The sequence below is a fragment of the Leucopleurus acutus genome (genome assembly GCF_964270905.1).
Source record: "Leucopleurus acutus genome assembly, chromosome: 8".
NCBI lineage: Eukaryota > Metazoa > Chordata > Mammalia > Artiodactyla > Delphinidae > Leucopleurus > Leucopleurus acutus.
In genome coordinates, this window is record NC_139151.1 from 103,318,484 (window position 1) to 103,343,095 (window position 24,612).

General features: G+C 56.7%; 2 protein-coding genes across 2 annotated transcripts; one reads left to right on the plus strand and one right to left on the minus strand.

Annotated features, from left to right (window-relative positions):
• Positions 1 to 632: 632 nt before the first annotated feature.
• TMEM151A (transmembrane protein 151A) lies at positions 633 to 4,264 on the plus strand (the record flags this gene model as incomplete). Its single annotated transcript, XM_082844775.1, has 2 exons — positions 633 to 710; positions 2,933 to 4,264. The coding sequence occupies 2 exons, from the start codon at positions 633 to 635 to the stop codon at positions 4,262 to 4,264; spliced, it is 1,410 nt and encodes a 469-aa protein (XP_082700901.1).
• Positions 4,265 to 21,638: 17,374 nt separating this feature from the next.
• On the minus strand, positions 21,639 to 24,115 carry CD248 (CD248 molecule; the record flags this gene model as incomplete). The annotated part of the gene is made up of 1 exon (XM_082843952.1): positions 21,639 to 24,115. The coding sequence occupies one exon, from the start codon at positions 24,113 to 24,115 to the stop codon at positions 21,821 to 21,823; it is 2,295 nt and encodes a 764-aa protein (XP_082700078.1). The 3' UTR covers positions 21,639 to 21,820.
• Between the last annotated feature and the right edge of the window lie 497 nt (positions 24,116 to 24,612).

Sequence of the window (24,612 nt, forward strand, 5' to 3'; positions counted from 1 at the left end):
TGGGGGTGAAGGGTGCCGACTCAAGATCACAAAGCCTAGGGCCCCGGGTGTCCTGGCCTCCTGCTTGCCTGCTCTAAGTGGAGCCCAGCTCCTCTGCCCAGCTAACGAGGTTCACCACAGCTTTCAAGGCTGTAACTGCCCCCTCCACCACCACAAGCGAGGCTTCAGGGGTGGGGTCTGGGTGAGCTCAGGCCTGGGCCTACTCAGAGATAGGACCCCGCGGGTACCCACCCTCTTCGAGATTCATTTTACAGCAGGGGAGTCTCAGGCCCCAGAGAGCAAGGACTCGTCCAAGGTCGCAAGCTCGATCGCGGCAGGAAGGGAACCCAGGCGTCCGTCCGCCCAGCCTGGGCTTCTCAGGGGTGGGGGCAGCACCCGCGGTGCCAGGCGCTGCCGGCGGCGCAGAGGGTGCCGCGGGGGCGGGGTCAGCGGAGGGCGGGGCGCCGGGCACCGCGGCTGCCAACGCCACCGCGGCTGCCAACGCCTCCGCCGCGCTAAGGCTGTAGCTCCGCGCACTCCCTCCGCGGCCGCTGAGCCGAGCGGACGCCCTCCGGGGCCGCGCCGCAGCCCTCCGCGCTCCCCCCTATCATGCCCCGGGCCCAGGCGGGGGCCGCCCAAGCAGCCAGGACACCATGCCCGAGGGCGGCGGTGGCGGCGACGGCGGGGAGGTGCCCGCGCTCATCCCGGACGGCGAGCCGCTGCGGGAGGAGGTACCGGCTCTGTGTGGTGGGGGCCGGAGCCGGGGCTGGAGCGGGAAGAGGGGGACAAGGGAAGGGGCGACCCCCGAGGCGGGGGCTGAGGAGGGAAGTCCGGAGACCCTGTGGCCAATGACGTCACTGGGGTAGCCTGCGTCCTGCCAGAGGTCCTGGGACCTAGGGGCCCACGTGGGGGTAGGGGTGGGGTTGGCTGGGAAGGGATATGGGGGCAACTCCCGCCCCCGACGCCCCCTCATCCCGCCTCGCCTTCCTGTGACGTCAGCACCTGGCCCCTGCGCGGCCCCATTCTGCAGCGCTGCCCCTCACCCCCAGAGCCCCGGGGTCAGGCCCCCAGGCACTCACGAGGTGCCGGGGCGGCGCCTGCAATGCAGCAGCGGTAGCGGGGACTCGGGGGGCGGGGAGCGGAAGGAGGAGGGGAAAGAGGGAGGGAGGTGGCCTTTGGTACCCCTTCTCCCTCTCCCTGAGGTGAGGCCCCAGGGCCCATCATGCTGGTTGGGACCCTCAGAATGGCCCCTCCTCAGTCCTAGCCACGAAGAGGGTCTGCAGGGCTGTAGGGCCCAGTGTGGGGTGTTGGGGGTGGTGGGTGGTGAGTAGATCTCTGTGTGTGTTTCGGTGGACAGAGGTTGCTTGTGGGTGTGTGAATGTCAGTGCGTGCTCCGCACACCTCGAATGGAATATACGTGCCCTATAGGCAGGTGAAGGTCTGGTGGCTTGGGTGAAATGCTCACGTGTGAGTGCATGTGAGTGTATCGTCCTGCGGTGTGTGGGTCTCTCCCGGTAGTCTGTAGGGTGTGGGTGTCAGGTCGCAGTAGGGGTGGGGGCATGTGCACCGTGGTAGGTAAGGGGCTGCCGTGTCCCTGCGCTTCAGTGAATGTGTAACATTTATGTGCATCTGTGTCCTGTGGTGGGTGGGTTGGGGGAGGGGATGCGTGTGCACCTGTGCGCCAAGTTACAGTGGGGGAGGGGGGTTGCGCCCTGGGCTCTGGTGAGGGTCTGCTGCCTGCTGGATAGACAGGCAGTGGTCACATTCCCGGTGGGAGGTTCTTCCGTGAACTTAGGGTGGGGTGGGGTGGGGGTCGCGGATGAGGGCAGGTGCATCCCTCTGGCCCCGCAGGTCAGGGTAGTGGTATGCCTCTGTGGTGGGCGGCTGCTCTGGGCGGGGGTGGGGACAGTTCCTCTCCTCCTGGGTTTCTCACAGCCTGGTGGGGGTGGGACTGTGGGGCAAAAGGTGGCCCCTTAAACCCCCACCCCTGCTGCTTCCTCCAGATCACGTCTTCCTTCTCCCCCTTTTCACCCCTTCTCTCTCCTTAGGCACCTGGGGATGAGGCGGGAGCCAGGCTGGCAGCCCGGGCCAGGGAGTGGTCCCTGCTGCCCAGCAGCTGTGTGCCGCTCCACCCCCAGCACAGACGGGGAGTGGAGGACGGCACTCCATCTGCTCCCACCCCACCACCCAGACTCACACCTCTCCCTCTCTTCCTCTTTCTCGTTTACTTGAAAGCCTCGCCCAAGTCTCCTGCTGTCCCTAGCGAGACCAAGGGACCAGAGGGAGTTGCAGGGTAACGGTAATAATATTTATTCCCATGGCCAGACCCTGTGCCAAGATCTTCACACATTATGATCTCGATGAATCCTCACAACAACCCCAGTTTACAGAGGAGGAAGGTGAGGTCCAGAGAGGATGAGGGAACTGCCCAAGTCATACAGTGAGTGGTGGAGCCAGCACCCAATCCTGGGCTCCTAAGCCCATGCTCTTCACCCCTAGGACCCCTGCCACCCTGGCTTCCCACACCACCAGGTCCAGGAATCAGTGCCCAGAGAGGGCAGGGATATGGCCACAATCACACAGCAAATCGGGAGCAAAGTCAGAACCAGAGCTCAGTTTTCTCAGTGGCCAGTCATGGGGGAGAGGGGGGTCCTCTCCTCTTTTGGCAGAGATGGGTCTATTTTGTCCTACATGCCCCTGACCGAGAGATGACAGGGCACGGTGGAGGATAGGCTTGGGGCAGACAGCCCTGGGTTTGAGTCCTGCAGCTCGACTGTCAGTTGGCTAGAAGGGTGAGGCCTGGAGCAAGTTGCCCCGTCCCTCAGAGCCTCAGTTTCCTCCTCTGTAAAGTGGGGGCACAGCACCACCTCGTTCAGTGGCTTCCGCAGAGCAGCAGGCACAGCTGATGGCCGCGTGCTGACCCACGCCTCTCCTCTCTCTGCCCACTCTGCAGCAGCGGCCCCTGAAACAGTCCCTGGGGAGCTCCCTGTGCCGCGAGTCGCACTGGAAGTGCCTGCTTCTCACGCTGCTCATCCACGCCTGCGGCGCCGTGGTAGCCTGGTGTCGCCTGGCCACGGTGCCACGGCTGATCCTGGGGCCCGAGGCGGCCCTGGCCCAGGGGGCTGGGGGCCCGCCGCCCACCTACCCAGCCAGCCCCTGCTCGGATGGCTACCTGTACATCCCACTGGCCTTTGTCTCCCTCCTCTACCTCCTCTACCTGGCCGAGTGCTGGCACTGTCACGTGCGCTCCTGCCAGGCGCCGCGCACCGACGCCAACACGGTGCTCGCCCTGATCCGCCGGCTGCAGCAGGCGCCGCCCTGCGTCTGGTGGAAGGCCACCAGCTACCACTACGTGCGGCGCACCCGCCAGATCACCCGCTACCGCAACGGCGACGCCTACACCACCACGCAGGTCTACCACGAGAGGGCCGACAGCCGCTCGGCTCGGGGCGAGTTCGACTACTCGGCCCACGGCGTCCGCGACGTCTCCAAGGAGCTCGTGGGCCTGGCCGACCACGCGGCCACACGGCTGCGCTTCACCAAGTGCTTCAGCTTCGGCAGCGCCGAGGCCGAGGCCTCGTACCTCACGCAGCGGGCCCGCTTCTTCAGCGCCAACGAGGGCCTGGATGACTACCTGGAGGCCCGGGAGGGCATGCACCTGAAGGACGTGGACTTCCGCGAGTCCCTCATGGTCTTCGCCGACCCTCGCAGCCCGCCGTGGTACGCGCGCGCCTGGGTCTTCTGGCTGGTGTCGGCGGCCACGCTGTCCTGGCCGCTGCGCGTTGTGGCGGCCTACGGCACGGCCCACGTGCACTACCAGGTGGAGAAGCTCTTCGGCGCCAGCTCGCCCGCACCCGGGGCCGGGCCCAGCGGGCCCCCGCTCTCCCGTGTGGCCACGGTGGACTTCACCGAGCTCGAGTGGCACATCTGCTCCAACCGGCAGCTGGTGCCCAGCTACTCAGAGGCCGTGGTCATGGACGCCAGCTCGGGCGCCTACCTCCGTGGCTGCCAGCGCTGCCGCCGCTCCGTCAGCAGCAACTCGCTGCCCCCCGCCCGGCCCAGCGGGCCCCGCCTGCCTTTTAGCCGCAGCCGCCTCTCGCTGGGAGCTGGGGGCCGCGCCACGCCGGGGGTCTTCCGAAGCCTAAGCGGGGGGCCGCTGGGGCGCCGTGGAGAGGACACGGAGCCCCTGGAAAGCCCACCGTGCTACGAGGACGCCCTTTACTTCCCCGTGCTCATCGTCCACGGTGACAGCGGCTGCCAGGGGGACGGGCAGGGTGCGCTCTGAGACCCACGCGGCCCCCACACTGGCCCTCCCCCCACCATCCCACCACGGGGCTTCCATGCCTGAGTAATTGTTATCCAGAACAGGAGGGAAGACAGACCAGCACACAAGGGATGGGGTGGGGTTGGAGCCCTTAGGCTAACATGCAGGGACCCACGGTCATTCTGGGGGCGGAGGGACACCACCGCGGTTGGGTCTACGTACCATCCCAGCATGGCTCCCCTCCAACCACCACCACGTCCCACCCCCTGCGATGGCGGACGATCTAGCCTGGGGGCCTCTCAGGCTGCGCAGGGAAGGAAGTTTCCGGAAAGCCTGGGCTGGGGGAGGAGTCCCAGGGACAGTTGTTGCCTGCAGCAGAGGGCTGCGTATGGACTCTTCCCTGCATGGCTGAAGCCACGTCGGGGGCCCTCGAGCAACCCAGAAGCACAAATCGGTGGTTTGGGGCCGCCCAGCTGGGCTGGCATCCATGAACCTGAAGAGCCAGCTACGGCAGCACCACGGCCTCGGCCCCACTACCCTCCCAAAGTCCCCGTCCTCCTTCCCTGACAGGCCCGTCCCTGCCTGCCCTCTGGCCTCTGCTCAGGGCCAGTCCCTGATCAGACCCTGTCGTGCGGCCCCTCTACCAGGAGCCTGGTTCTTGGAGCACAGCCCTGTCCCACCCCACCCCCCTGTCTTCCCTGGTCCACCTCCCCTGCACATCCAGTCACCCCTGTAACCCGGGGTTCTTTCCCAGGGCCCCATCTCAATTCCATATTCCCTGGTCTCTGCTCCTGGCCCCAGAAGTCCATGTCCGCCTCTGTCAGCCGCGCACACGCCTTCCAGGCTGTGTCCTCTCATCGCCCCCTGACTTCTCTGCTCTTTACCTTCCTGATAACCCACGGGGCTCAGGGCTATCGGGCATCCGAGGGGCCTTGGCCCCGGCCACAGCCTCTTGGACGATGCCCTTGCTCTGCCATGGAGGCCCCTGCTTCCCCCGTCCCTGGGGTTTGGCCCAGGGGACACCAGCCCTCCCCCAGGGAGAAGAGAGTAGTCCCTTCCCTTCCAACTGGGGCTTCCACCCGCTCTCATGGGCCGGTGGGGGAGGGAGGAGGCAGAGAAAATGCAGATAAAATAAAAGGTATGAAATGGAAGGTCTTCTCACGTGCATTCCTGGGTGGTGGGTTCAAGGCCACTACAACAAACACAATGGGCCATGTTGGGTCCGGGAGGGGATGCAGGGTGGGGCTGCAGCACCCCCAGGAGAGGGTGAGCTCCCTGCCTGGCCTGGGGTCTCTGAGACTCAGATTTAGGTTGCTCTGAGCAGCTGACTCCACCCGGTGTCTGGGTCGCTTCTAAGAGACTGTCCAAATGGCCCCTCTTCCAGCCCAGCAGCGGTTTCCATTCTGCTGCTGGGTGTGCTGAGGACTAAGGGAGTGTGGCTGGTCCCCAAAGTGGGAAGGAAGAGGTATGGCCTGTGGTGCAAATTCAGTTCCCCCGATGGCTGCTGGTGTCATGGATCTGGGGGAATGGGCACTGAGCAGGTCAGAGGACGCAAAGCTGGAAACAGCCAGCCCCAAATCAGGGCATGGGGTCTGAAGACGGAAGAGGGCAAAGGAAGGGCCTCCCTCAGTGGTGGAGCTCGAGCGGCCCTTGGAAGTGACATCTTCCTGTACAGCTGTGCAGGGTGTTCACTGTGCAAGAGGCAAGTGTGGGTGGAATCCTACCTGTGGGCCACTCCTCAAGCCCTGGCACGAAGCTGCATCCGCTTGGATGAAGGGCACCCTTTTCTAATCCATGCAAAGGCACCATAATGGCCAGTGGTGGCCCTAGAAGAGTGCAGAGAATGGATGGGATTCCCCCAGGCAGAGACAAGGCGAAGGGTGCTCTGGGCAGTGGGAAGTGGGAGCTGCCTGCACAAAGGCTTGGGTGCAGGGCATGAAGCAAGGGTGGAAGCAGAGCTGTGGAAGAGGTGGCTGAGGCCTTCGACACCAATCCCTTAACTGGGGCATTGCCCTTGAACTGGGGCAAACTGGAGCCCTGGAAGGTGGTTGAGCAGGGAAGTGACAAGCTCAGGACTGCATATTAGGATTTTTAGCAGAATTCCAGCTGCCTGCTGGCCACATGGGGAGGGTGGAGTTAGAGACCAGAGCTTTCCCTGTGCATCAGCCCACTGCCTCACAGTGGGTGAAGTCAAACCTTTGTTCAGAAGCAACTTAGGTGGAAAACTCTGTGGTGCCCAAACATTCAAGGAGGCTGCAGCAGGCAGGGGGGAAACGTGTGGCTCCGGCTTGTCCCCATGGGGAAGATTTCCCTCTTCCATCATCCTGCTCTAACACCTCAGCCACTAATGGCCCACCAACCACTATCCATTCTCCCCTCCTCAATACCAGAACCCCAGTTTTACTTTAGATGGCGATGAGCCCAGCTAAAAGGCAATATTTCCAGCCTCCCTTGCACATATGGTGTGGCTGTGTGACCTAATTTTAGGGTATGAGATATAAGGAGAAAGTCTTGGAAGGGATTTCTAAAAATGCTCCTTGAAATAGAAACAATATTGGTGAAGGCTAGTTCTGTCCTCTCTGCTTCATCCTGCATTCCGCCTGGAGTGCAGATGTGATAGTTGGAACTCCAGTAGCTACTTGGGACCTGGAGATGACCTTGAGAATTGTAGCCATGTGCTGAGGATAGCAGAGAAGCAAGATAAAAGACCTGGGGCTGGGAATTCCCTGATGGTCCAGTGGTTAGGACTCTGAGCTTCCACTACCGGGGAGCACAGATTCGATCCCTGGTCAAGGAACTAGGATCCTGCATGCCATGCGGCGTGGCCAAAAAAAAAAAAAAAAGACCCTAGGCTTCTGATGACACCATAGGTGTGTCCACATCATCCCTGGGTTGCCTGCTTTCAAACCCTCTCAGTGAAAAAGAGAAATAAACCATTAGTTTGTTTAAGCCACTGGTTTTTCTTGTCTCTATTACCAGCAGCCCATATTATTACCTATTTACTGCTGCATCACAAATTACCCCCAAACTTAGCGGCTTACAACATCGATAATCATTATTATCTCTCCTGGTTTCTGTGGGTCAAGAATTCAGACATGGCACAGTGGGAGGGGTTTATCCCTGTTCCAGGATGTCTAGGGCCTCTGCTGGAAGAATCAAAAGCCGGGAATCATCCATGAGGCTTGTTCATTCATATGGCCGGCAGTTGACGCTGGCTGATGGCTGAGAGCCTAACTAGGGCTATTGGCTGGAACACCAAAAGAGGGCCTCTCCATGTGGCTTGGGCTTCCTTTTAACTTGGTGTCTAGGTTCCAAGGACAAGTGTACCAAGAGAGCGGAGGCTGTATTGCCCTTTGCAATCTAGCCTCAGAAGTCACATGCATCACTTCTGCCCCTTTCTATTGGTTAAAGCTATTACAAAGGTCCACCCAGTTTCAAGGTGAGGGAACATAAGACCCCGCCTCTCACTGGAGGCTTGCCAACATCGCATTGTAAGATTAGCATGTGGGATGGCAGATCTATCAGTGGCCATCTTCAAAAATGCAACTGGCCAATGAGCCAAATGCCATTCCTGGTCTGAAAAATTAGCACCAACCGTTTTTTTGTGTTTTGTTTTGTTTTGTTTGTTTTTTGGGGGTTTTTTTTGGCTGCACCGTGTAGCTTGTGGGATTGACCAGGGGTTGAACCCAGGCCTCGGCGGTAGACCGCCAGGGAATTCCTGAACACCAACCATTTTATAATGTTTGTTTGAGGGAGAAGGTGGTGGTAGGCCTACTAGGGGCAGAATGACATGCTTAGGTCATTTATTTGGGCCCTCTAGCCTACAGTAGATTAAATATGGCCACAAACTCTCTGTAGCTCATCCCCTCAAGAGGTGGAATCTATTTCCTTGCTCTCTAAATCTGGGCTGGCCTTATGACTTGCTTTGTCCAGTAGAATGTGGCAGAAGTGAGGCTGCACAGCTTTGGAGGCTAGGCCTCGAGAGGACTTGCAGCTTCCACCTGTGCTCTCTTGGAGCCCCGAGACCACCAGGCTGTGAAGATGCCCAGCCTAGTCTCCTGACAGATGAGAGGTCACATGCCCCAGCCAAGAGCCTGGACGTGCCAGCCCAGATGGAGCCACACATGACTGTAGCCACAGGAATGACCCCCAGGTAAGAGTAGCAGACTAGCAGACGAACCACCGAGCTGATCCCAGCCCAAATTGCTGACCTACAGGATGGTGAGAAATAAGAAATCCTTGTCGTTTCAAGCCACTAAGTTTTGGAGTGGTTTGTTACATGCAATGGATGGCTGATACAGGCTCTGAACCCATTTCCACCTCTTAATGAAGGGTCACTGGGCCTGCAAAGCCTGGTGAAACTGGAAATCCCAGTGTCTGCTGGGCAGCTCCCGTCTGCTGGTCTGCTGCCTCTTGTTCATGTTGGGTCGCTATTTGAGCCAACAGTGAACCAGGACACCCCATTCTAAACCATTCTCAAAGGAGAAGAATGGCTGAGGAAGGGGGCAGAGCTTTGTCCCCAGATCCCAGAGACCTCTGCCTCTGCTCTCTGATCGAGGCCTGACTCAGCTCCACACAGCACAGCTGAAACAAGGTGCCCGATCTCCACACCCCCAACCCTGCTTCTCTCGATCTTTTCCATCTCAGGAAATAGTGTCACCACTGTTGCTTAAGCCAGGCGCTTGTATAGCAATCTTCTTCTTCATAGTTTTTTTTAAAAAAACTTTGTATTACGTAAAATTTCAAAGACCACAAAAGTAGAGAGATTGGTGCAACAAGGCCCTTTGTCTCCAGCACCCAGCGCCGCAGCCATCGCCCACCAGGACCAGTCTTATTTCACCCACACCCCCGGCCCCACTTCTCCCCGCTCCAATTGGACTATCTCGAAGATCTGGAAGTTGTAACATTTGATCCATGAACACCTCCCTCACCCCTGACGTGACATCTACACCCAGGATTCTGCCTACAACACATCTCTCTAAACACCCCCAGTCCTCTCCAAGCCACCACCTTGCTCCAGGTCCCCCTAGGGGGTCCTCTTCCAGTGACAACCTTGGACTCCAACAAGCCTCCCCTTCCTCGCATCCCCTCCAGCCCATGCAGAATCACCTTAAAATATAAACCAAATCACATCTTCACCTCACTCAAAATATACCAGTGCCTCAGGACTTCCCTGGCGGTCCAGCAGCTAAGACTCCGTGCTTCCACTGCAGGGGGCACGGATTCCATCCCCGGTCAGGGAAGGAATATCCCGCATGCCTCGTGGTGCGAAATATATATATATATATATATATATATATATATATATATATATATCAGTGCCTCAAGGAAAACCCAGACTCCTGCCCTGGCCCTCAGACCCCTGTGAGGTCTGGCGGACATCCCCAAGCTCCCCTCTCCTTTTGGAGCTCCAGCCACTGTGGCCTCATGCCTGATCCCACAACAAACCAGGCTCCTTCCCTCCTCGAGGTCTCGGCACATGCTGTGCTAGCTCCAGGAGCCTTCCGCATCCCCAGCTCTTCCCGAGACGCCCTGACTTCTCTGTCTGAAGCCATCCACTGTTCTACCTCAGCTCCCTTTGCATTTCTTTTCTGCCACTCACCATAAGTGGCAATTATTTTTATTTATGTATGCATGAGGTTATTATTTGTTTCTTCTCTTAGAACTAAGCTATGGGAGGCAAATGGTAACAGGTGCAGACCTTTCAGTCTGACGGAGTTCCAATTCTGCCACTACTACCTGAGTGGCCTTGGGCAAGTTACTTATCTTCTCTCTCAGCTGCAAAATGGGAGATAATAATAGAATCTTCTGACTTCCATGGGTTGTCATAAGGATTAAATAAGATAATATGCCACCATCACAAGATTGTAAATCAACTATAAAAAATAAATAAGTAAATAAAATCACAACAGTACTAAAAAAAAAAAAGATAATATGCCACCATGCTAAAAACAGGGTTTACAGCATAGCAAGTGCTCAATAAATTTAGCTATCATCATCATTTGTACTATTACTGTTATTAATTATAAATAGGTACTCCAGGGCTTCCCTGGTGGTGCAGTGGTTAAGAATCCGTCTGCCAATGCAGGGGACACAGGTTTGAGCCCTGGTCGGGGAAGATCCCACATGCCTCGGAGCAACTAAGTCCGCGAGCCACAACTACTGAGTCCACATGCCACAACTACTGAAGCCCGCGTGCCTAGGGCCCGTGCTCCGCAACAAGAGAAGCCACCGCGATGAGCAGCCTGCACACCACAACGAAGAGTAGCCCCCGCTCGCCGCAGCTAGAGAAAGCCCGCACGCAGCAACGAACACCCAATGCAGCCTAAATAAATAAATAGATAAATAGATCCATATTGCGCATGTGCACACACACTCACCAGCAGCCAGCACAGCGCCTGGCATACAGTCAATGTCCAGTGAACATGTGTTAAGTGAATGATTCCACAGCTTCTACCAACACCTCTGGGGTTACTGGGGCTACAAGGTCCTGAGGATTGGCTGGTGGCCCGCTTCACCTTATCCTGTGGCCCAGACCTGCCAAAGGAGATTTGCATCACTCAGTCTCACTGGAAGTGGGCCCATGGGCCCGAGAAGGGCAGCCAGGGAAGTGTGTGCTGCCTCCCCAACCCAGAGCAGCCCATGAGGTTTTGTGTCCCCTCTGTGGATGCAGACCCAGAACTACCGGACCCCTAGAGCACCCCCAGGTGGCAGGCCCGTGCACTTTTTGTGAGTTTCATCTTCCTTCCCAGGTCACACCCACTGCCCTCTGTCCTCCAGAGCCCCTGAGTATGAATTTATCACTGAAGTGGCTGGAAAGGACAAGGACACGTCCCTGAGTCAGGGTGGAAAGGCGAGCTGCTGCCCCGCTGGGTGAAGGCAAAAAGCCCCTGGGAGTCAGATCAACAGCAACGAAGAAAAGCAGAGCGGCCAAATTGATAACTGCACACCAAGTGCCAGAGGTTGTGCTGGCTCTGCTCCAAGGAGGAGTTTCTGTCTGGTATGTCAGCTGAGACCAAAATCGGCTAATTTTCAGTAACCTGTGGTTGCCCAGGAAAAGGCAGTTGTATTTTTCTTCTTTTTGGCTGCTGTTTGTAAAACTTATAAACTAAAACTGACCAAAATAAAAATACTGATTTTTTTTTTCAGTAGAAGAGTTTTAATTTTTGTGTTATAAAACACAATGTGGGTGGACTTCCCTGGTGGCGCAGTGGTTAAGAATCCGCCTGCCAATGCAGGGGACATGGGTTCGAGTCCTGGTCAGGGAAGATCCCACATGCCACGGAGCAACTAAGCCTGTGCGCCACAACTACTGAGCCTGCGCTCTAGAGCCCGCGAGCCACAACTACTGAGCCCACATGCTACAACTACTGAAGCCCACGCGCCTAGAGGCCGTTCTCTGCAACAAGAGAAGCCACCGCAGTGGGAAGCCCGCGCACCGCAACAAAGAGTAGCCCCCGCTGGCTGCAACTGGAGAAAGCCCGTGTGCAGCAACGAAGACTCAATGCAGCCAAAAATAAATAAATTAATTAATTAAAAGAAAAAAAGACCCAACGCAGCTAAATAAATAAATATTGTAAAAAACCACAATGTGTTATAACTAATATTTTAATATTAGACTAATATTTTAATAAAAATCAAGTTCAAAACTCTAAAAAACACTTATAAAACAAACATAAGATCCTTGAAAATTTCAGACTCTGTGGACAGTTATCAAGTTAGGAGTTGGAGGGGAATTCCCCGGTGGTCCAGTGGTTAGGACTCGTTGCTCTCACCGCCTGGGGCCCGGGATCAATCCCTGGTTGGGGGACTAAGATCGCGCAAGCCACGCGGTGCAGCCAAACGAAACAAAACAAAAACAAAACAAAAACAAAAAAAGCGCATCGCTCGTTTGTTTGCTGGGAAAGCAAGGGGTGGAACGTGAAGGACTCACCAGTGAAGGTGGCAGCTCCGGTGGTTTCAGGGACCGCCAACTGTGGGGTAGAAAGGAAGCTCCAATCTCCATCTTCAACCTGGCCCTCTTCCTTGAGGAGGAAGGAATTCCTTCTGGATTCAGGCATACAGGTACCTTCTTGAGTAGCCCACTTGGGTGACTTCCAAATACGGCAAACGCAGTAGAGCTCACACTGAATAGCACCCATCTCTCCAAAGTGGCTGCTTCTTCCATGTCTCCGCCTCCATGAATGGCACCACCAGGGGGAGCCAAAACCCGGCGGCCACAGTCCTCCTTCACATTCAGCCGGTCACTGGATCCGGTCCAAATCCACTTGCCAACCACCTCTCAACTTTACTCTCTCCTCCCATCCCAACTCTGCTTCTGCCTTGGTTCAGATCACCACCCTCTCCTGCCTGGGCAGGGCCCTGGGTGGTCTCACCTTACGTATTGCTCTTTTTCCCAGTATTATTGAGATATAATTGGCATATAGCACTGTATACATTTAAGGTGTACAACATAATGATTTGACTTACATTAAAGTAATAGAAAAAATTTTTTCCTTGTGATGAAAACTCTTAAACTTATTTACTTAACAACTTTCATATAATACATACAGCACTGTTAATTATCTTGTCATGTTGTACATTACATCCCTAGTACTTATTTATCTTATAACTGGAACTTTGTACCTTTGACTACATTCATCCAATTCCCCATCCTCCTAGCCCCCACTTCTGGTAACCACAAATCTGATCTCTTTTTTTATGAGTTTGTTTGTTTTTGAAATATGACTGATCTATGACACTTTGTTAATTCCTTGTGTACAACATAGTGATTCAATATTTCTATACCTTTCAAGATAATCACCATGATAAGCCTAACTGTCATCTGTCACATACAAATATATTACCTAATTATTGATTATATTCCCCACACTGTACATTTCATACCCATGACTCATTTATGCTGTACTGAAAGTTTGTACCTCTTAATCTCCCTCACCTATTTCTCTCCCTGCCCCTCGCCCCCCTCCTTACCTTATGTATTCTTGCTGCTCTCCTGTCTGGTTACTTTTGTAACCCTGATCCCTTGTGGAGTCTCTGATGCACAGTACGGTCTTGATAAATATTGGACAAGTGAGTGAATGGCTTGTTGTTTTAGTGTCTGGGGGGTTCCAGTGGCCTCTACTTGACCCTTCTCCCTGTAATAGCCCTTGTTCCCCTGGGGATATGGGGCTCTGCATGTGTCAAAATGTCCTAAATTACACACAGGAACGAGGAAAATAGTCCGAGGTGGGTCCTCTGTGAGCAAGCTCTGTGGCGGAGCCTCTACTAGGGAAGAAAATTAAAATCTCCTCCTTAATTATGTCCTTATTAGTGAGAGAAACTGCCACTTAGAGGTTGCCTGCCGCTTTAAACGAGCTGGTGGTTCTGTAATCTTCCCCTTCTGAAAGACTTCCCCTCCTCTTCAACCAACACAATTGCAGGCCCACGATCCAAGAGAGGCCAAATGGATGCGTGGAATGTAAATTTTAGGCAAAGTCTCACATATTCTGAGCCTGGCTGGGGACGAGCATCCGGCAGTGGCCTGATCACGCTGCTCCTGCGTCCCCGCTCCAGCCTCCCAAGCTACCCCAGCTTCTGCTTGTGTCCAGGTCTGACTTTCAGCCCACATTAACCCTTAACCCCACGGCTCCCAATGTCCTACCAAAGATTCCCTTCTATTTTGCTTGACATCGAAGTTTGCTGACTGCCTGGGGGCCAAGGTACCCCTGGGAGGAGAGCATTTGAGACCTCCTTTCCTTCTGAGGTTTAAAGTGATTACATAGAGACTTCCCTGGTGGCGCAGTGGTTAAGAATCCGCCTGCCAATGCAGGGGACACAGTTTTGAGCCTTGGTCCGGGAAGATCCCACGTGCCGCGGAGCAACTAAGCCCGTGAGCCACAGCGACTGAGCCTGTGCTCTAGAGCCCGCGAGCTACAACTACTGAGTCCGTGTGTCACAGCTACTGAAGCCCGCGTGCCTAGAGCCCGTGCTCCGCAACAAGAGAAGCCACTGCAATGAGAAGCCCGCGCACCACAACGAAGAGTAGCCCCTACTCGCCACAGCAAGAGAAAGCCCACGCAGCAACGAAGACCCAACGCAGCCAATAAATACATAAATAAATAAATAAGAAACAACAACAACACATAAAGTGATTACACAGCCCCAGATGCCGGTGATGGACTTGAACTGAAATCAGATGGCAGGAAAGAACCCCAAGGGCCCCCAAGAGGGGGTGGCTAGACATAAGTTCAGTACGAGGGTCTGGATCCAGGCCAAAGCTGGAAACATCTCCTGACGCAGCCTCTCACTCCCAAGGCTGTGACAGCTGTGGCAGCACACTGTCCCCTCCAGTGCCATGGCCACATGACCAGGAATGACTGTTGGGTGAAAATCGGCAGATAACAGCACCTCTCCCAGCAGTCTGGCTGCAGCAGAAAGTGGCTGGCAACCTCTCACTAGTAAACAAGCCGACAATAAAAAGATTTTATCATCTGTCCTGCTGGGCGCTCCACTGCAGGACCTGCTCGCTGTGGCTAGAGGGATCTCACACCAACCCAGCACTGTTTTCCTGGTCCCTAAGTGTGGCTGTCAGAATGATGGCCCCAAATATGCCCACATCTTAATCCCCTGGAACCTGTGAGTATATTATCTTACATGGAAAAGGGGATTTTGCAGATATGATTAAGGTTAAGAACCTTGAAAGAGGGAGATTATTATCCTGAAGTATCCAGGTAGAGCACCCATTTTAATCAGTCCTTTGAGGGCTTCTTTAATCAGCCTGTCTTTTTTTTTTTAATGTAAAAAGTTATTTATTTATTTATGGGGGCCCCGCACCGCACAGCATGCAGAACTTCCCCATTTAGGGATCGAACTCATGCCCCCTGCAGTGCAAGCACAGAATCTTAACCACTGGACCACCAAGGAAGCCCTAATCAGCCTATTTTCAGCGGCCACTGAGAGCAGAGAATCTCCGGGGCCGGTGGCACATCAGCCTGTGAGGTCGGTCAGCTAACGGGTGGGATAGACTGATTTTACCATTCTGCTCTCCAAAGCCTCGGAATTTTTTCCTCTGTATTATTCCAAGGAAGTGTGACTCTTCCCAGTGTGACCAGTGCTAGGTTGGGGCTGGAGTGAGCCCTCTGAGAAAGCTGCTGTCAGATGCCTGCATTAGAGCGAGAAAATCCAGCTTCCCGTAAGGCAATCCATGTGTTAAGACCTCAGTCTTTGCTTTCTGCTGCCTGGTAGTGTACCCCCAAAGCCAGGTTTGCCTCTTCTCCACAGGCTTCCGTCATTCATCTTGGGAGTGATATCATCTTTCTAATCTGATTTTGCCCACCCACAGGCCCGTTTTGGTTTTGGTTTTTTTTTTTTTTTAATGTTTGTTTATTTATTTATTTTCTTACAAGTCATCCATTTTATACACATCAGTGTATACATGTCAATCCCAATCTCCCAATTCATCACACCCCCACCCCCACCCCCCCCAACCTGCCATTTTGTTTTCATTTTTCTCCTTCTCATTAGCTATCATGGGACAAACCTGGCAATGGAGTAGAGCAAGGGGGAGGGGAAGGGTTCCAGGCACCCGGAACCTCGCACCTTCTTCCCACTCCTCACAGGCATCCTCCTTCAGAATCCTGGCGTCTAACAAGATCCTTCCTTTGATGCAGGGCCCATGCACTGCAGCAAACTCATGGGGATGCCATGAAATATTATAAAACTTTGAGGGAAACACAGAGATACTGGATATCTGTCAGACAACTGGCAAGCTGCTAGCTCGAGGCAGTTCACAGCTTCAACGTCGGATTGCAGTACGTTCCTTTCGATGACATAATATCTTTGCACAGCTGGATTTTTGGCAGCTGCCATGATAAAAAGCAAGTACCACAGGGAAAGTCAATGCAGAACAGGAAATGAAGGTGACGATGTCCTGTCTCACTCCAAGTTTTGAGAAGTGGTGCACACACCCATCAGCAAGTGATTGTGGTTATTTAAGAATAAAATATTTTTGTATCTTTCAATGTATGTGTATTATTTTCTCAAATGACCACTGAGGTATTAAAACACAAGTACTTCTTACGTCATTTGAACCTAACTATTAAATGGAACTGTTGGGTGACCAAGGGACACCATGAAAAAATCAACTGAGACACTCAGGACGTGGTGAACCGACAGTGTTTGGGAACCTCTGCCGTAGGGACTTGGTGGGCGTAGGATGTCAGTTTCTGTGGATTCAGCTCTCCCATGATCAGTTTCTGGACTCTGTCTTCAGGGCTCCCCACTGGCAGCTAAAGCAGACAGCACTTCCTACAGGAGGTTCTTGCAGCCACCCCGAATGTCATAGGCTTCCATCAAGAAACCTGCCTCTCCTCATAGAGAGACCCTTCTCATCTCCAGCAGATTATTGTGGCTATCATGGGTATTATAGTATACACATTGTTCAAATGAAGAACGATTAGGGAAACTGCCTAATGTCCCCAACCCTCAGGTAGTGGAGCTGGAATCAAAGCAAGGCTGTTTGGTGCAGGGTGCCTGGTCTTCTGTTTTTTGGCTGCGTTGGGTCTTCATTGCCGCGCGGACTTTCTCTAGTCACAGCGAGCTGGGGCTACTCTTTGTTGCGGTGCTCGGGCTTCTCATTGCGGTGGCTTCTCTTGTTGTGGAGCTCTGGCTCTAGGCGCGCGGGCTTTAGTAGTTGTGGCGCACGGGCCCAGTTGCTCCGCAGCATGTGGGATCTTCCCGGGCCAGGGCTCGAACCCGTGTCTCCTGCATTGGCAGTGTGGCACCAGGGAAGTCCCTAGGGTGCCTGGTCTTAACCACTGCCAGTTGGTCTCCTGGAAAGAAATCCCCAAACTCACCAAAATCACGCTAAAGCATGGCCACTCTCAGGGGCCCTAAAGCTGCACCTGGTCTGGGCCCCTTGTCTGGATCCCACGAGGTCACAGGCCATGCCTCACTTAGCATCATCATTCACCAAAACCATAACAACTGACTGTGAGGAAGGCTTCACCTGCCCCCCACACCCAATCACATCATGATCAGCCTGGGAGCCCACATCTTGCAGCCTCACCCCTAAAAGCAAGTTCCCTGGGAAATGGGCATTTTCTGATCAGAGACATGGCGGTCATTATGCACTGGCTCTGCTCTAGGGGTGAGGATCACAGAATCTACCTGGATTCAAACCTCTACTTGCTAACTTGGTCAAATAGGGCAGGTGGCTTAACACAAGGCACTCAGGCAAGTGCCTTCAGCTTCCTCATTCATAAATTGTGATAAAAATGGCAATTCTTGGGGATTGTTATGGTTCTTAAATGTTCTTTTCTTAAAAATTTACTTATTTTATTTATTTATTTTTGGCTGTGTTGGGTCTTTGTTGCTGCATGCGGGCTTTCTCTAGTTGCGGCGAGCAGGGGCTACTCTTTGTTGAGGTGCGCCGGCTTCTCACTGCGGTGGCTTCTTTTGTTGCGGAGATGGGCTCTAGGTGCGTGGGCTTCAGTAGTTGTGGCACGCGGGTCCGGTAGTTGTGGCTCACGGGCTCTAGAGCGCAGGCTCAGTAGTTGTGGCGCACGGGCTTAGTTGCTCCACGGCATGCGGGATCTTCCTGGACCAGGGCTCGAAGCCGTGTCCCCTGCATTGGCAGGTGGATTCTTAACCACTGCACCACCAGGGAAGCCCTTTTAAATGTTCTTTAAATGCTATGGTTCTTAAAAGATTCTTTAATGTAAAGCCCTTAGAATTGGGCTAGGCATATAATAAGGCTGCAAGCATCTACTATTCTTTTAATTAGTATTTGGCACCAAACCCCACTCGCATTTGTAGAGGCCAGGACACCAGAGGTGGAATCCCCTCTGGAAGGCATCCTACTCCTCAGGCCTGAGTTTGCCGGGGGTGGTTCTGAAGCAGGGAGTGCTGGCACCTAGTTGAGCTCAGTAGGTGTTAGTTCCAATCCCCCTCAATTATAGCTCCCCGGCCTGTTCCAATATTGTTTGAAGAATATTTTATTGAGTTCCTAGCGCTGAACTTCAGAACCTCCAGGGCTCCCTGGAGAACCCCCCCAAACCCCGTCTAGTGTAGGAGTCAGCAGACTAATATTTTCAAATGTAGGGATGGGCACTGATATAGAGGCCGGCCTTGAGATCAGTTCCGCTCCAAAAACTGTGACTGTCAGATCCCAGCTGAGGACCTCTGAGCCCAAACCCACTCCCTCCCGCTAAACACACACCCCTATGAAAGGTGTCCACACATCCGAGCGCTAGTTGGGGGAAGGGAGGGCCCAGCACTAACAGTTCTTGACCCCAGGTGAGACGCTGTTCTTTCGCCCCCGGGAAACAGGATTCAAGAGGAAGAACAGCAAGAGTCCCACCAGCTGCTATGAAGATTGGCAGGGACAGCCTCAGCTTGAGGACCAATGTGAAGCCGTCTTGGGGTCTTCCAAATACGACGGAGGGCACCTGCGAGCAGATCTGCCGTTTTGCCGGGGGAACTCGGCAGATATTACAGTAATAAACATTTAATAAATTAAGCAACTATTCATTGAACACTAGTGTGCTCTGGGAGAGGCCGGATTGAGGCTTTCTGGTGGCTTCAAGCCACCGAAGGTAGGTGGCGCCAAAGGCCCATTCATGGACACCGTCCGCCGGACTCTTGATACCGTCTTGGAGCTCCCTCCAAAGAACCCGCGATCTAGACGAACGGAAACCGGGGGCAGGGAAGGAGAGTGGGCGCCCGGGTCGGGTCCAAGGGGCATCCTGGTCAATAGGGTTCGGACCCAGTAGTCTGAGCATACCCGGAGGCAGTGAGGACTTCGAGGGTCCCAGGTCCGGAGCGGGCGTGGCTTCCGTCCTGAGAAGGTGGGGCCTAGGGTGGGTGGGGCTATACATTAACAGGAGGCGGAGCCTGAGAGGAGAGGTTGGGTTACTTTCTCTGCGTGGTTGATGCCTGTGCTCAAAGCCCCAGAGAGCAGCGCTCTGGGTGGGCGGGACTTAAGGGACCATCAAGGGCGGGGCTTCTGGACATTCTTAGTGGGAGGGCCCTGGGGCTCTGTGTAGGTGGGCCATTACCTCAGTAAGAAGCGAAAGTGTGTTAGCCATACGTGGGCGGAGCTCTTCCCTAGGTGAGGCCGGTCTGGGGTCCCGACCCTACGATGTTGGATGCTGGGGGGGGCGTGGCTTGTAGCTGGGTGTGTAGCCTGAAGAGACGCTAGAATGGAACGCGGTGAACCCCTGGAGGGCGGAGTTTGCATCTCTACCGGACAGAATTCATGTCTCTGCGGGATTCCCTACACTCGTGGACCTAGTCCCCAGCTCTGCAAAGGGCGGAGCTGCGTGAGGAGAATGTGCAAACTCTGGGCGGAGTTCATACCTCCTGGAAGCTGCAACTAATAACCTCCAGTCTCCTAGCGCAAGCTGCGCTTAGGAGGCGGGGCTATGGCCATGGTGGGCGGGGCCTAGGTACTGCCTTGGCCGGGGCGGAGCTGATAGAGCAGAGGGGCGGGGCAATCGCTCGGCGAGAACCTCTGAGCTGGCAGGGGGCGAGGCTTGTGGCCTTGGTGGGCGTTGCCTCTGGAGAGTTCCCGAGGGGACGCCAGGCAGCAGTGGGTGGGCGTGGCTCGTAGCTCCGAGAAGCCAAGCTGATAGTACAGGCCCGGGTCGCGCCTGGAGGAGGCGGGGCCTGAATCAGTGGGCGGAGCCTCAAACGCAGCGCTGGGTCTGGGCGGAGCCCCATTTCGGCGCTAGTGGGGGCTCTGCCCTGGGAGGCTGTCCGTTTAGGGCCGCACGCAGCTCCGCATCTGGTGCTCATTACAGGATGACAAAGAGCCGGCTCTGGGCCCCCTTCCCCACTCCCATCCCCGCCCTCTGACAGCAGTGCTTTTAACTCCTTCCTGCCCTCGGGGCGCTGTGGATCTCCTGCCCAGGGTCACAGGAGGCTTTGTCCTGGCAGGCTTTGTCAACCCCCAGTCTGCGCCCGTCCTGGCAGGCTTTGTCAACCCCCGTCCTGGCAGGCTTTGTCAACCCCCAGTCTGCGCCCCCCACCTTCTTCTCAGACCTAGGCCTTTGGACCACCTCGCGACCCCCACTCCCATCCAGTGAACCTCTCCGGCGGCGCCTCCAACGTTAAAAGCTTGGGCTAGATCTGTCGGGGGCGTCTGGTTTGAGTTAGGGGAACGTGAGAGCGGAGGGGGGGCGGTGCGTAGCGTTCCCTCCGCCCCCTCCGTGCCGCCCCCCACCCCGCGCCTCTATTCGTCCCCAACTTCCGCCCCTCCTCTCCTGGTCCCTTGGGGCCCAGCTCAGCCTTCTAGCCCAGGCCCAGCCCCTGGGGTCAGAGGGTGGCAAAGGGCACTGCATAGGAAAGGGGGCTCTGGGTCACCCCTCCTCGCCTGCCCGGGTGGTCGTGGTGGTTCTGCTCCGTCCTAATTAGAGGTCCCTTAGAAGCTGCAACTGAAAAATCACAGAGGTGGTGGGAACCCACGCCTCCCCCTCCCCCTCCCCCTGTCACGCCTCCCCCTCCTTGGTCCCCCCAAGGCAATGAGCCCAGGATGAGGGAGGTTGCTGGGTCCCCACAGGCTGTGATTTTTTTTTACCATCCCCTCCTCCCGTTCATGGCACATCTCAGCCTGGAGCAGCCTGAGCCTTGCTCGGTCTGCTGTTCTCCCTCTCCCAGCACCATCCACACAGAGAAGGGCACAGTGTGGCCCAAGATGGGAAGGCCTTGCTCAGGAGGCTGCCCAGGGAGCTGCGTGTGGGATCTCGCTCCTGGGCTCCTGGCTCTCCGCAGCCCAGCTTCTAGGCTCTTACTCCCACCGCCTCCCCAGAGCAGAGAGGAGTGCCTCCCATCGCCTACACCCCAGGGGGGTGACAGCACCCTTGACTCAAGTTGCCTGAGCCCCAGACACCAACTTCTGGGTGGCCTTTGAGGAGGGGAAGGGAAGTACCAGAGCTGACTCTCTAGACCGCCTTCACTCCCCAGAATCACCAGGCCTAGAGCTTGCCTTTGACCCCCCTAAACCCCAGTTTGGCTCCAGTTCAGCAGAAGCCCTCATTCCAGATTCAGTCCCACCTTCTAAGAGTTATGGTAAAAAGAGGAACCAATATGAAATTCTCTTCATGCCGAACCTCCCACTCCTAGGCTCTCTGTGTGACCTTGGGCAAAGTTCTGCCCTCTCTGGGCTCCTGTTTCCCTGAGAATCTCTAGAGCATACCCTGCCTTGAGGAGTCTTACCTTATTTCCTGGGGAGCCCAAAAAAGCTGAAGGAAGATCCCCTCTTTTTTTCTGAGTCCTCCCAGACCCTCCCCTCAGGCACCAATGGGGGTCAGGAGCTTTGGATGAGGTTGGCACCCCGTTTATTGGAGAAGACCCCAGAACCCACCCCCTGAGGTCCTGGGGGGCCTCGGCATCTCCTCCGTCGTGAGTGCTGGGCCAGGAAACAGAGCTCCCAAGAGTCAGGTCTAGCGGTTGACTGAGAGAGGAGCCCGGCTGGGCCCGGGGGACCAGGAAGCCTTCTGTCCAGCTGGGCAGCCCCCGTGGGTCCCTGGTGCAGCCTGGCCCATGTGTCCAACGCATGGCCCTTCCCCCACCCCACAGAGCGGGGGCTGCGCCCCATCACACGCTGGTTCTGCAGGTCTGCACCCCTGTGAGGCTGCCCCGGTGGGGCACGGGTTCCATTGAGCCCTTGCTCCCGGCGTGGGTGACCCAGCGATAGCAGTCGGTCACGCGCTTATTGGGCGCGTGGGGGCCACAGCGGGTACAGTACACGATGCCCAGTGCAAGTAGGACCACCAAGAAGACGCATGTTGGCACTAGGAGTGCCACCAGCAGCCACCGATCATCCCTGCGGCTGCGGCCTGCTGGACTGGCCTCCCCCAGGGCTGTGGGGACTGCCGAGGGCAGCCACGGGGCCAGGTTGGGGTCAGGGGTACCTTCCCTTGGGACTTGTCGGGCTTTGGAATGGGAGTGTGTCGGGCTAGTGAGTAAGGTCTGTTTAGTGGGGCTCTCTGGGGGCAGGGGAGTATGGAAGGCTGGGGGTTGGGTGGCAGCAGGCACGGGGACTTGATGGGCAGGCGACACAGGGGGCCTGGAGGTAGTGATCAGAGAAGATTGGACAGTGGAAGTAATGGGATGGTGGGTGGCCTGGGCTTTGAGGACCGGGATAACTGGGGTCACAGGGGTTTGACGGGCGCTGGAGGTGGTGACCAGAGGGGCGTGGTTAGCTGGGATTCGAGGCAAATGAGTGGCGTTCTGGGTATCTGGAAACATGGGGGACTGGTGAGCGGGGAACAGTTCAGGATATTTGGCTGAGATACTTGGGGGCCGGTGGGCAGGGGTCGGTCCTGGGTGTGTGGCAGAGATAATGGGGGGTCGGTGGGCAGAAGGCAGATCTGGAGAGTTGGCTGAGATCTTGGGGAACTGGTGGTCAGAGGGCAAAGCTGGCTGTACTGCAGGGATCACGGGGGGCTGAGGGGCAGGGGTCAGGGGTGGACGCGTGGCAGAGACAATAGGGGGTTGGTGGGCAGAAGGCAGTGGGGGGCGTGTGGCAGAGACCACCACAGGCCGGGTGACAGAGAGCACTGAGGAGTGGTAGGGGACCCTAGGGGCACTAAGCGGGGGTGGCCAGGTGGGGTCCAGGTAGGGCATCCGTGACTCTCTGTCCTCTGGGAAGCTAGGTCTATAGGCCAGGCCAAAGTCAGGTGACTGCGTGGCCTCCATCCACGGGATCCCAGGCATCTCTGTCCAGCCACCATCGAAGACCTCCCAGGCTTCATCTTCATCCTCTTCATCCTCCCCATCATCCAGCAACTCGTCCCCAAGGTCCTGGGAAGCCCGGGCGCCCATGGCCCCAGCGGGGCTGCAGCTGATGCCATCAGCCTCCAGCTCGTGGCCCTCGCTGCAGTAGCACTCAAAGCCACCAACGTAGTTGACGCACATCTGCTGGCACACGCCGGCAATCTGGCATTCATCTGTGTCCACGCAGCGGTGCGGCTCATCCTCGGCTGGCCGGAAACCCAGGCGACAGTGGCAGCTGTAGCCCTGTGGCCCTCCAGGCTCACACTGCTGCTCACACAGGGCATGGGCACAGGGGTCCTCGCAGCTGCGCCCGTCCACTGCCAGCCGGAAGCCCTCGGTGCAGCGACAGGACACCCGACCGTCCGCCTCCTCCACGCACTCGTGTTCACAGCCCCCGTTGTCCGGGCCGCAGCCAGTACCGGGGCATAAGGGCCCAGTCCGCGACCAGCCCACGCCACCGTCAGGCTGCTTCACGCAGAGCAGAGAGGCTTCTCTGCCAGCCTGGCACGGCACGGCAGCCACAGAGCCGAAGGGCAGCCACTGAAACTCTGCAGAGACCAGGTGGAAGGGCGTGGTGTAGACGGCGGGGCCGGCCTGGCCTGCCTCATCGGGCAGTGCTGGGCAGGAGCCCTCGAAGCCAAACTGGCACAGGTAGCCATCGACGGCCAGCGTGCATGAGCCCTCGAGCCAGCGATGCTCGCCACTCGCCTCAAGGGCCGCACAGCGCTGGGCCGGGCAGGGCCCACCCGTGGCGGGCTGGGCCCAGTTGGTGAAGGCCGTGTCCTGGTCCCCTGTGGTCCACGTGAAGCCCCGCAGTGGGCGCTGAGGCTGGCAGTGCCGGGCCTGCCGCTGCAGCCCGATCCACAGCAGCCGGCTGGCCGGGCCGGGGCCCACCAGGCTGTCCACGCGCCGGGCCTCCTCGGGGGTCCGCGGCGTGGCCAGGTCGCCCCCCAGCTCACGGCAGGCCCGCCAGGCCTCCAGGAAGGTGCGGCGCCGCGGGAAGAGCGCGTAACAGCTGCCGGGGCCGCAGGCAGCGCGGGGCTCGGCGGCCCAGGGGGCCTGGCCCAGCGTAGGCACCGCGGCCGCCCAGGCCAGCAGCAGGCGCAGCAGCATCGCGACGCCCCCTGACTGGCCCGGGCCCGGCCGGCAGCCGCTCTTGACAGGGGGAGTGACTGGGGCCTCCGGCGGGCGGGCCGGGGGCGGGCCCGGGCCGGGCTCAGGCCTTGTAAGGAGTGGGCTGGGGCCGCTGCCAGCTCCCTTCTCTCGCTCCCCGGGGGCCGCCAGAGCAGGAAGCAGTCGGGCGGGGGGCAGGGGTGGGGGGTGCTGGGAGTGGGGGCAGGGGAGGGGAGGAGGCGCTGCTAACGGGCTGGGAGTCGAGAAGAGGAGGCTGGACGACCCTCAGAAAACTCCAGCGCCGTCTGGGGCTCTTGGCGGAGGGTTGAGGTCGCTTCCCAGAGACTCACAGAGACCCCAATCGGGACACACTGACCTCATCACACCCGTGAACAACTGCTTGTCATGTGTGTGGAAACATGCTCTGACTCACGCTCTCACATCACACACGTGTGTATGCTCCTCTCCACACACAAGAGCACTCTCTCGATACTCTG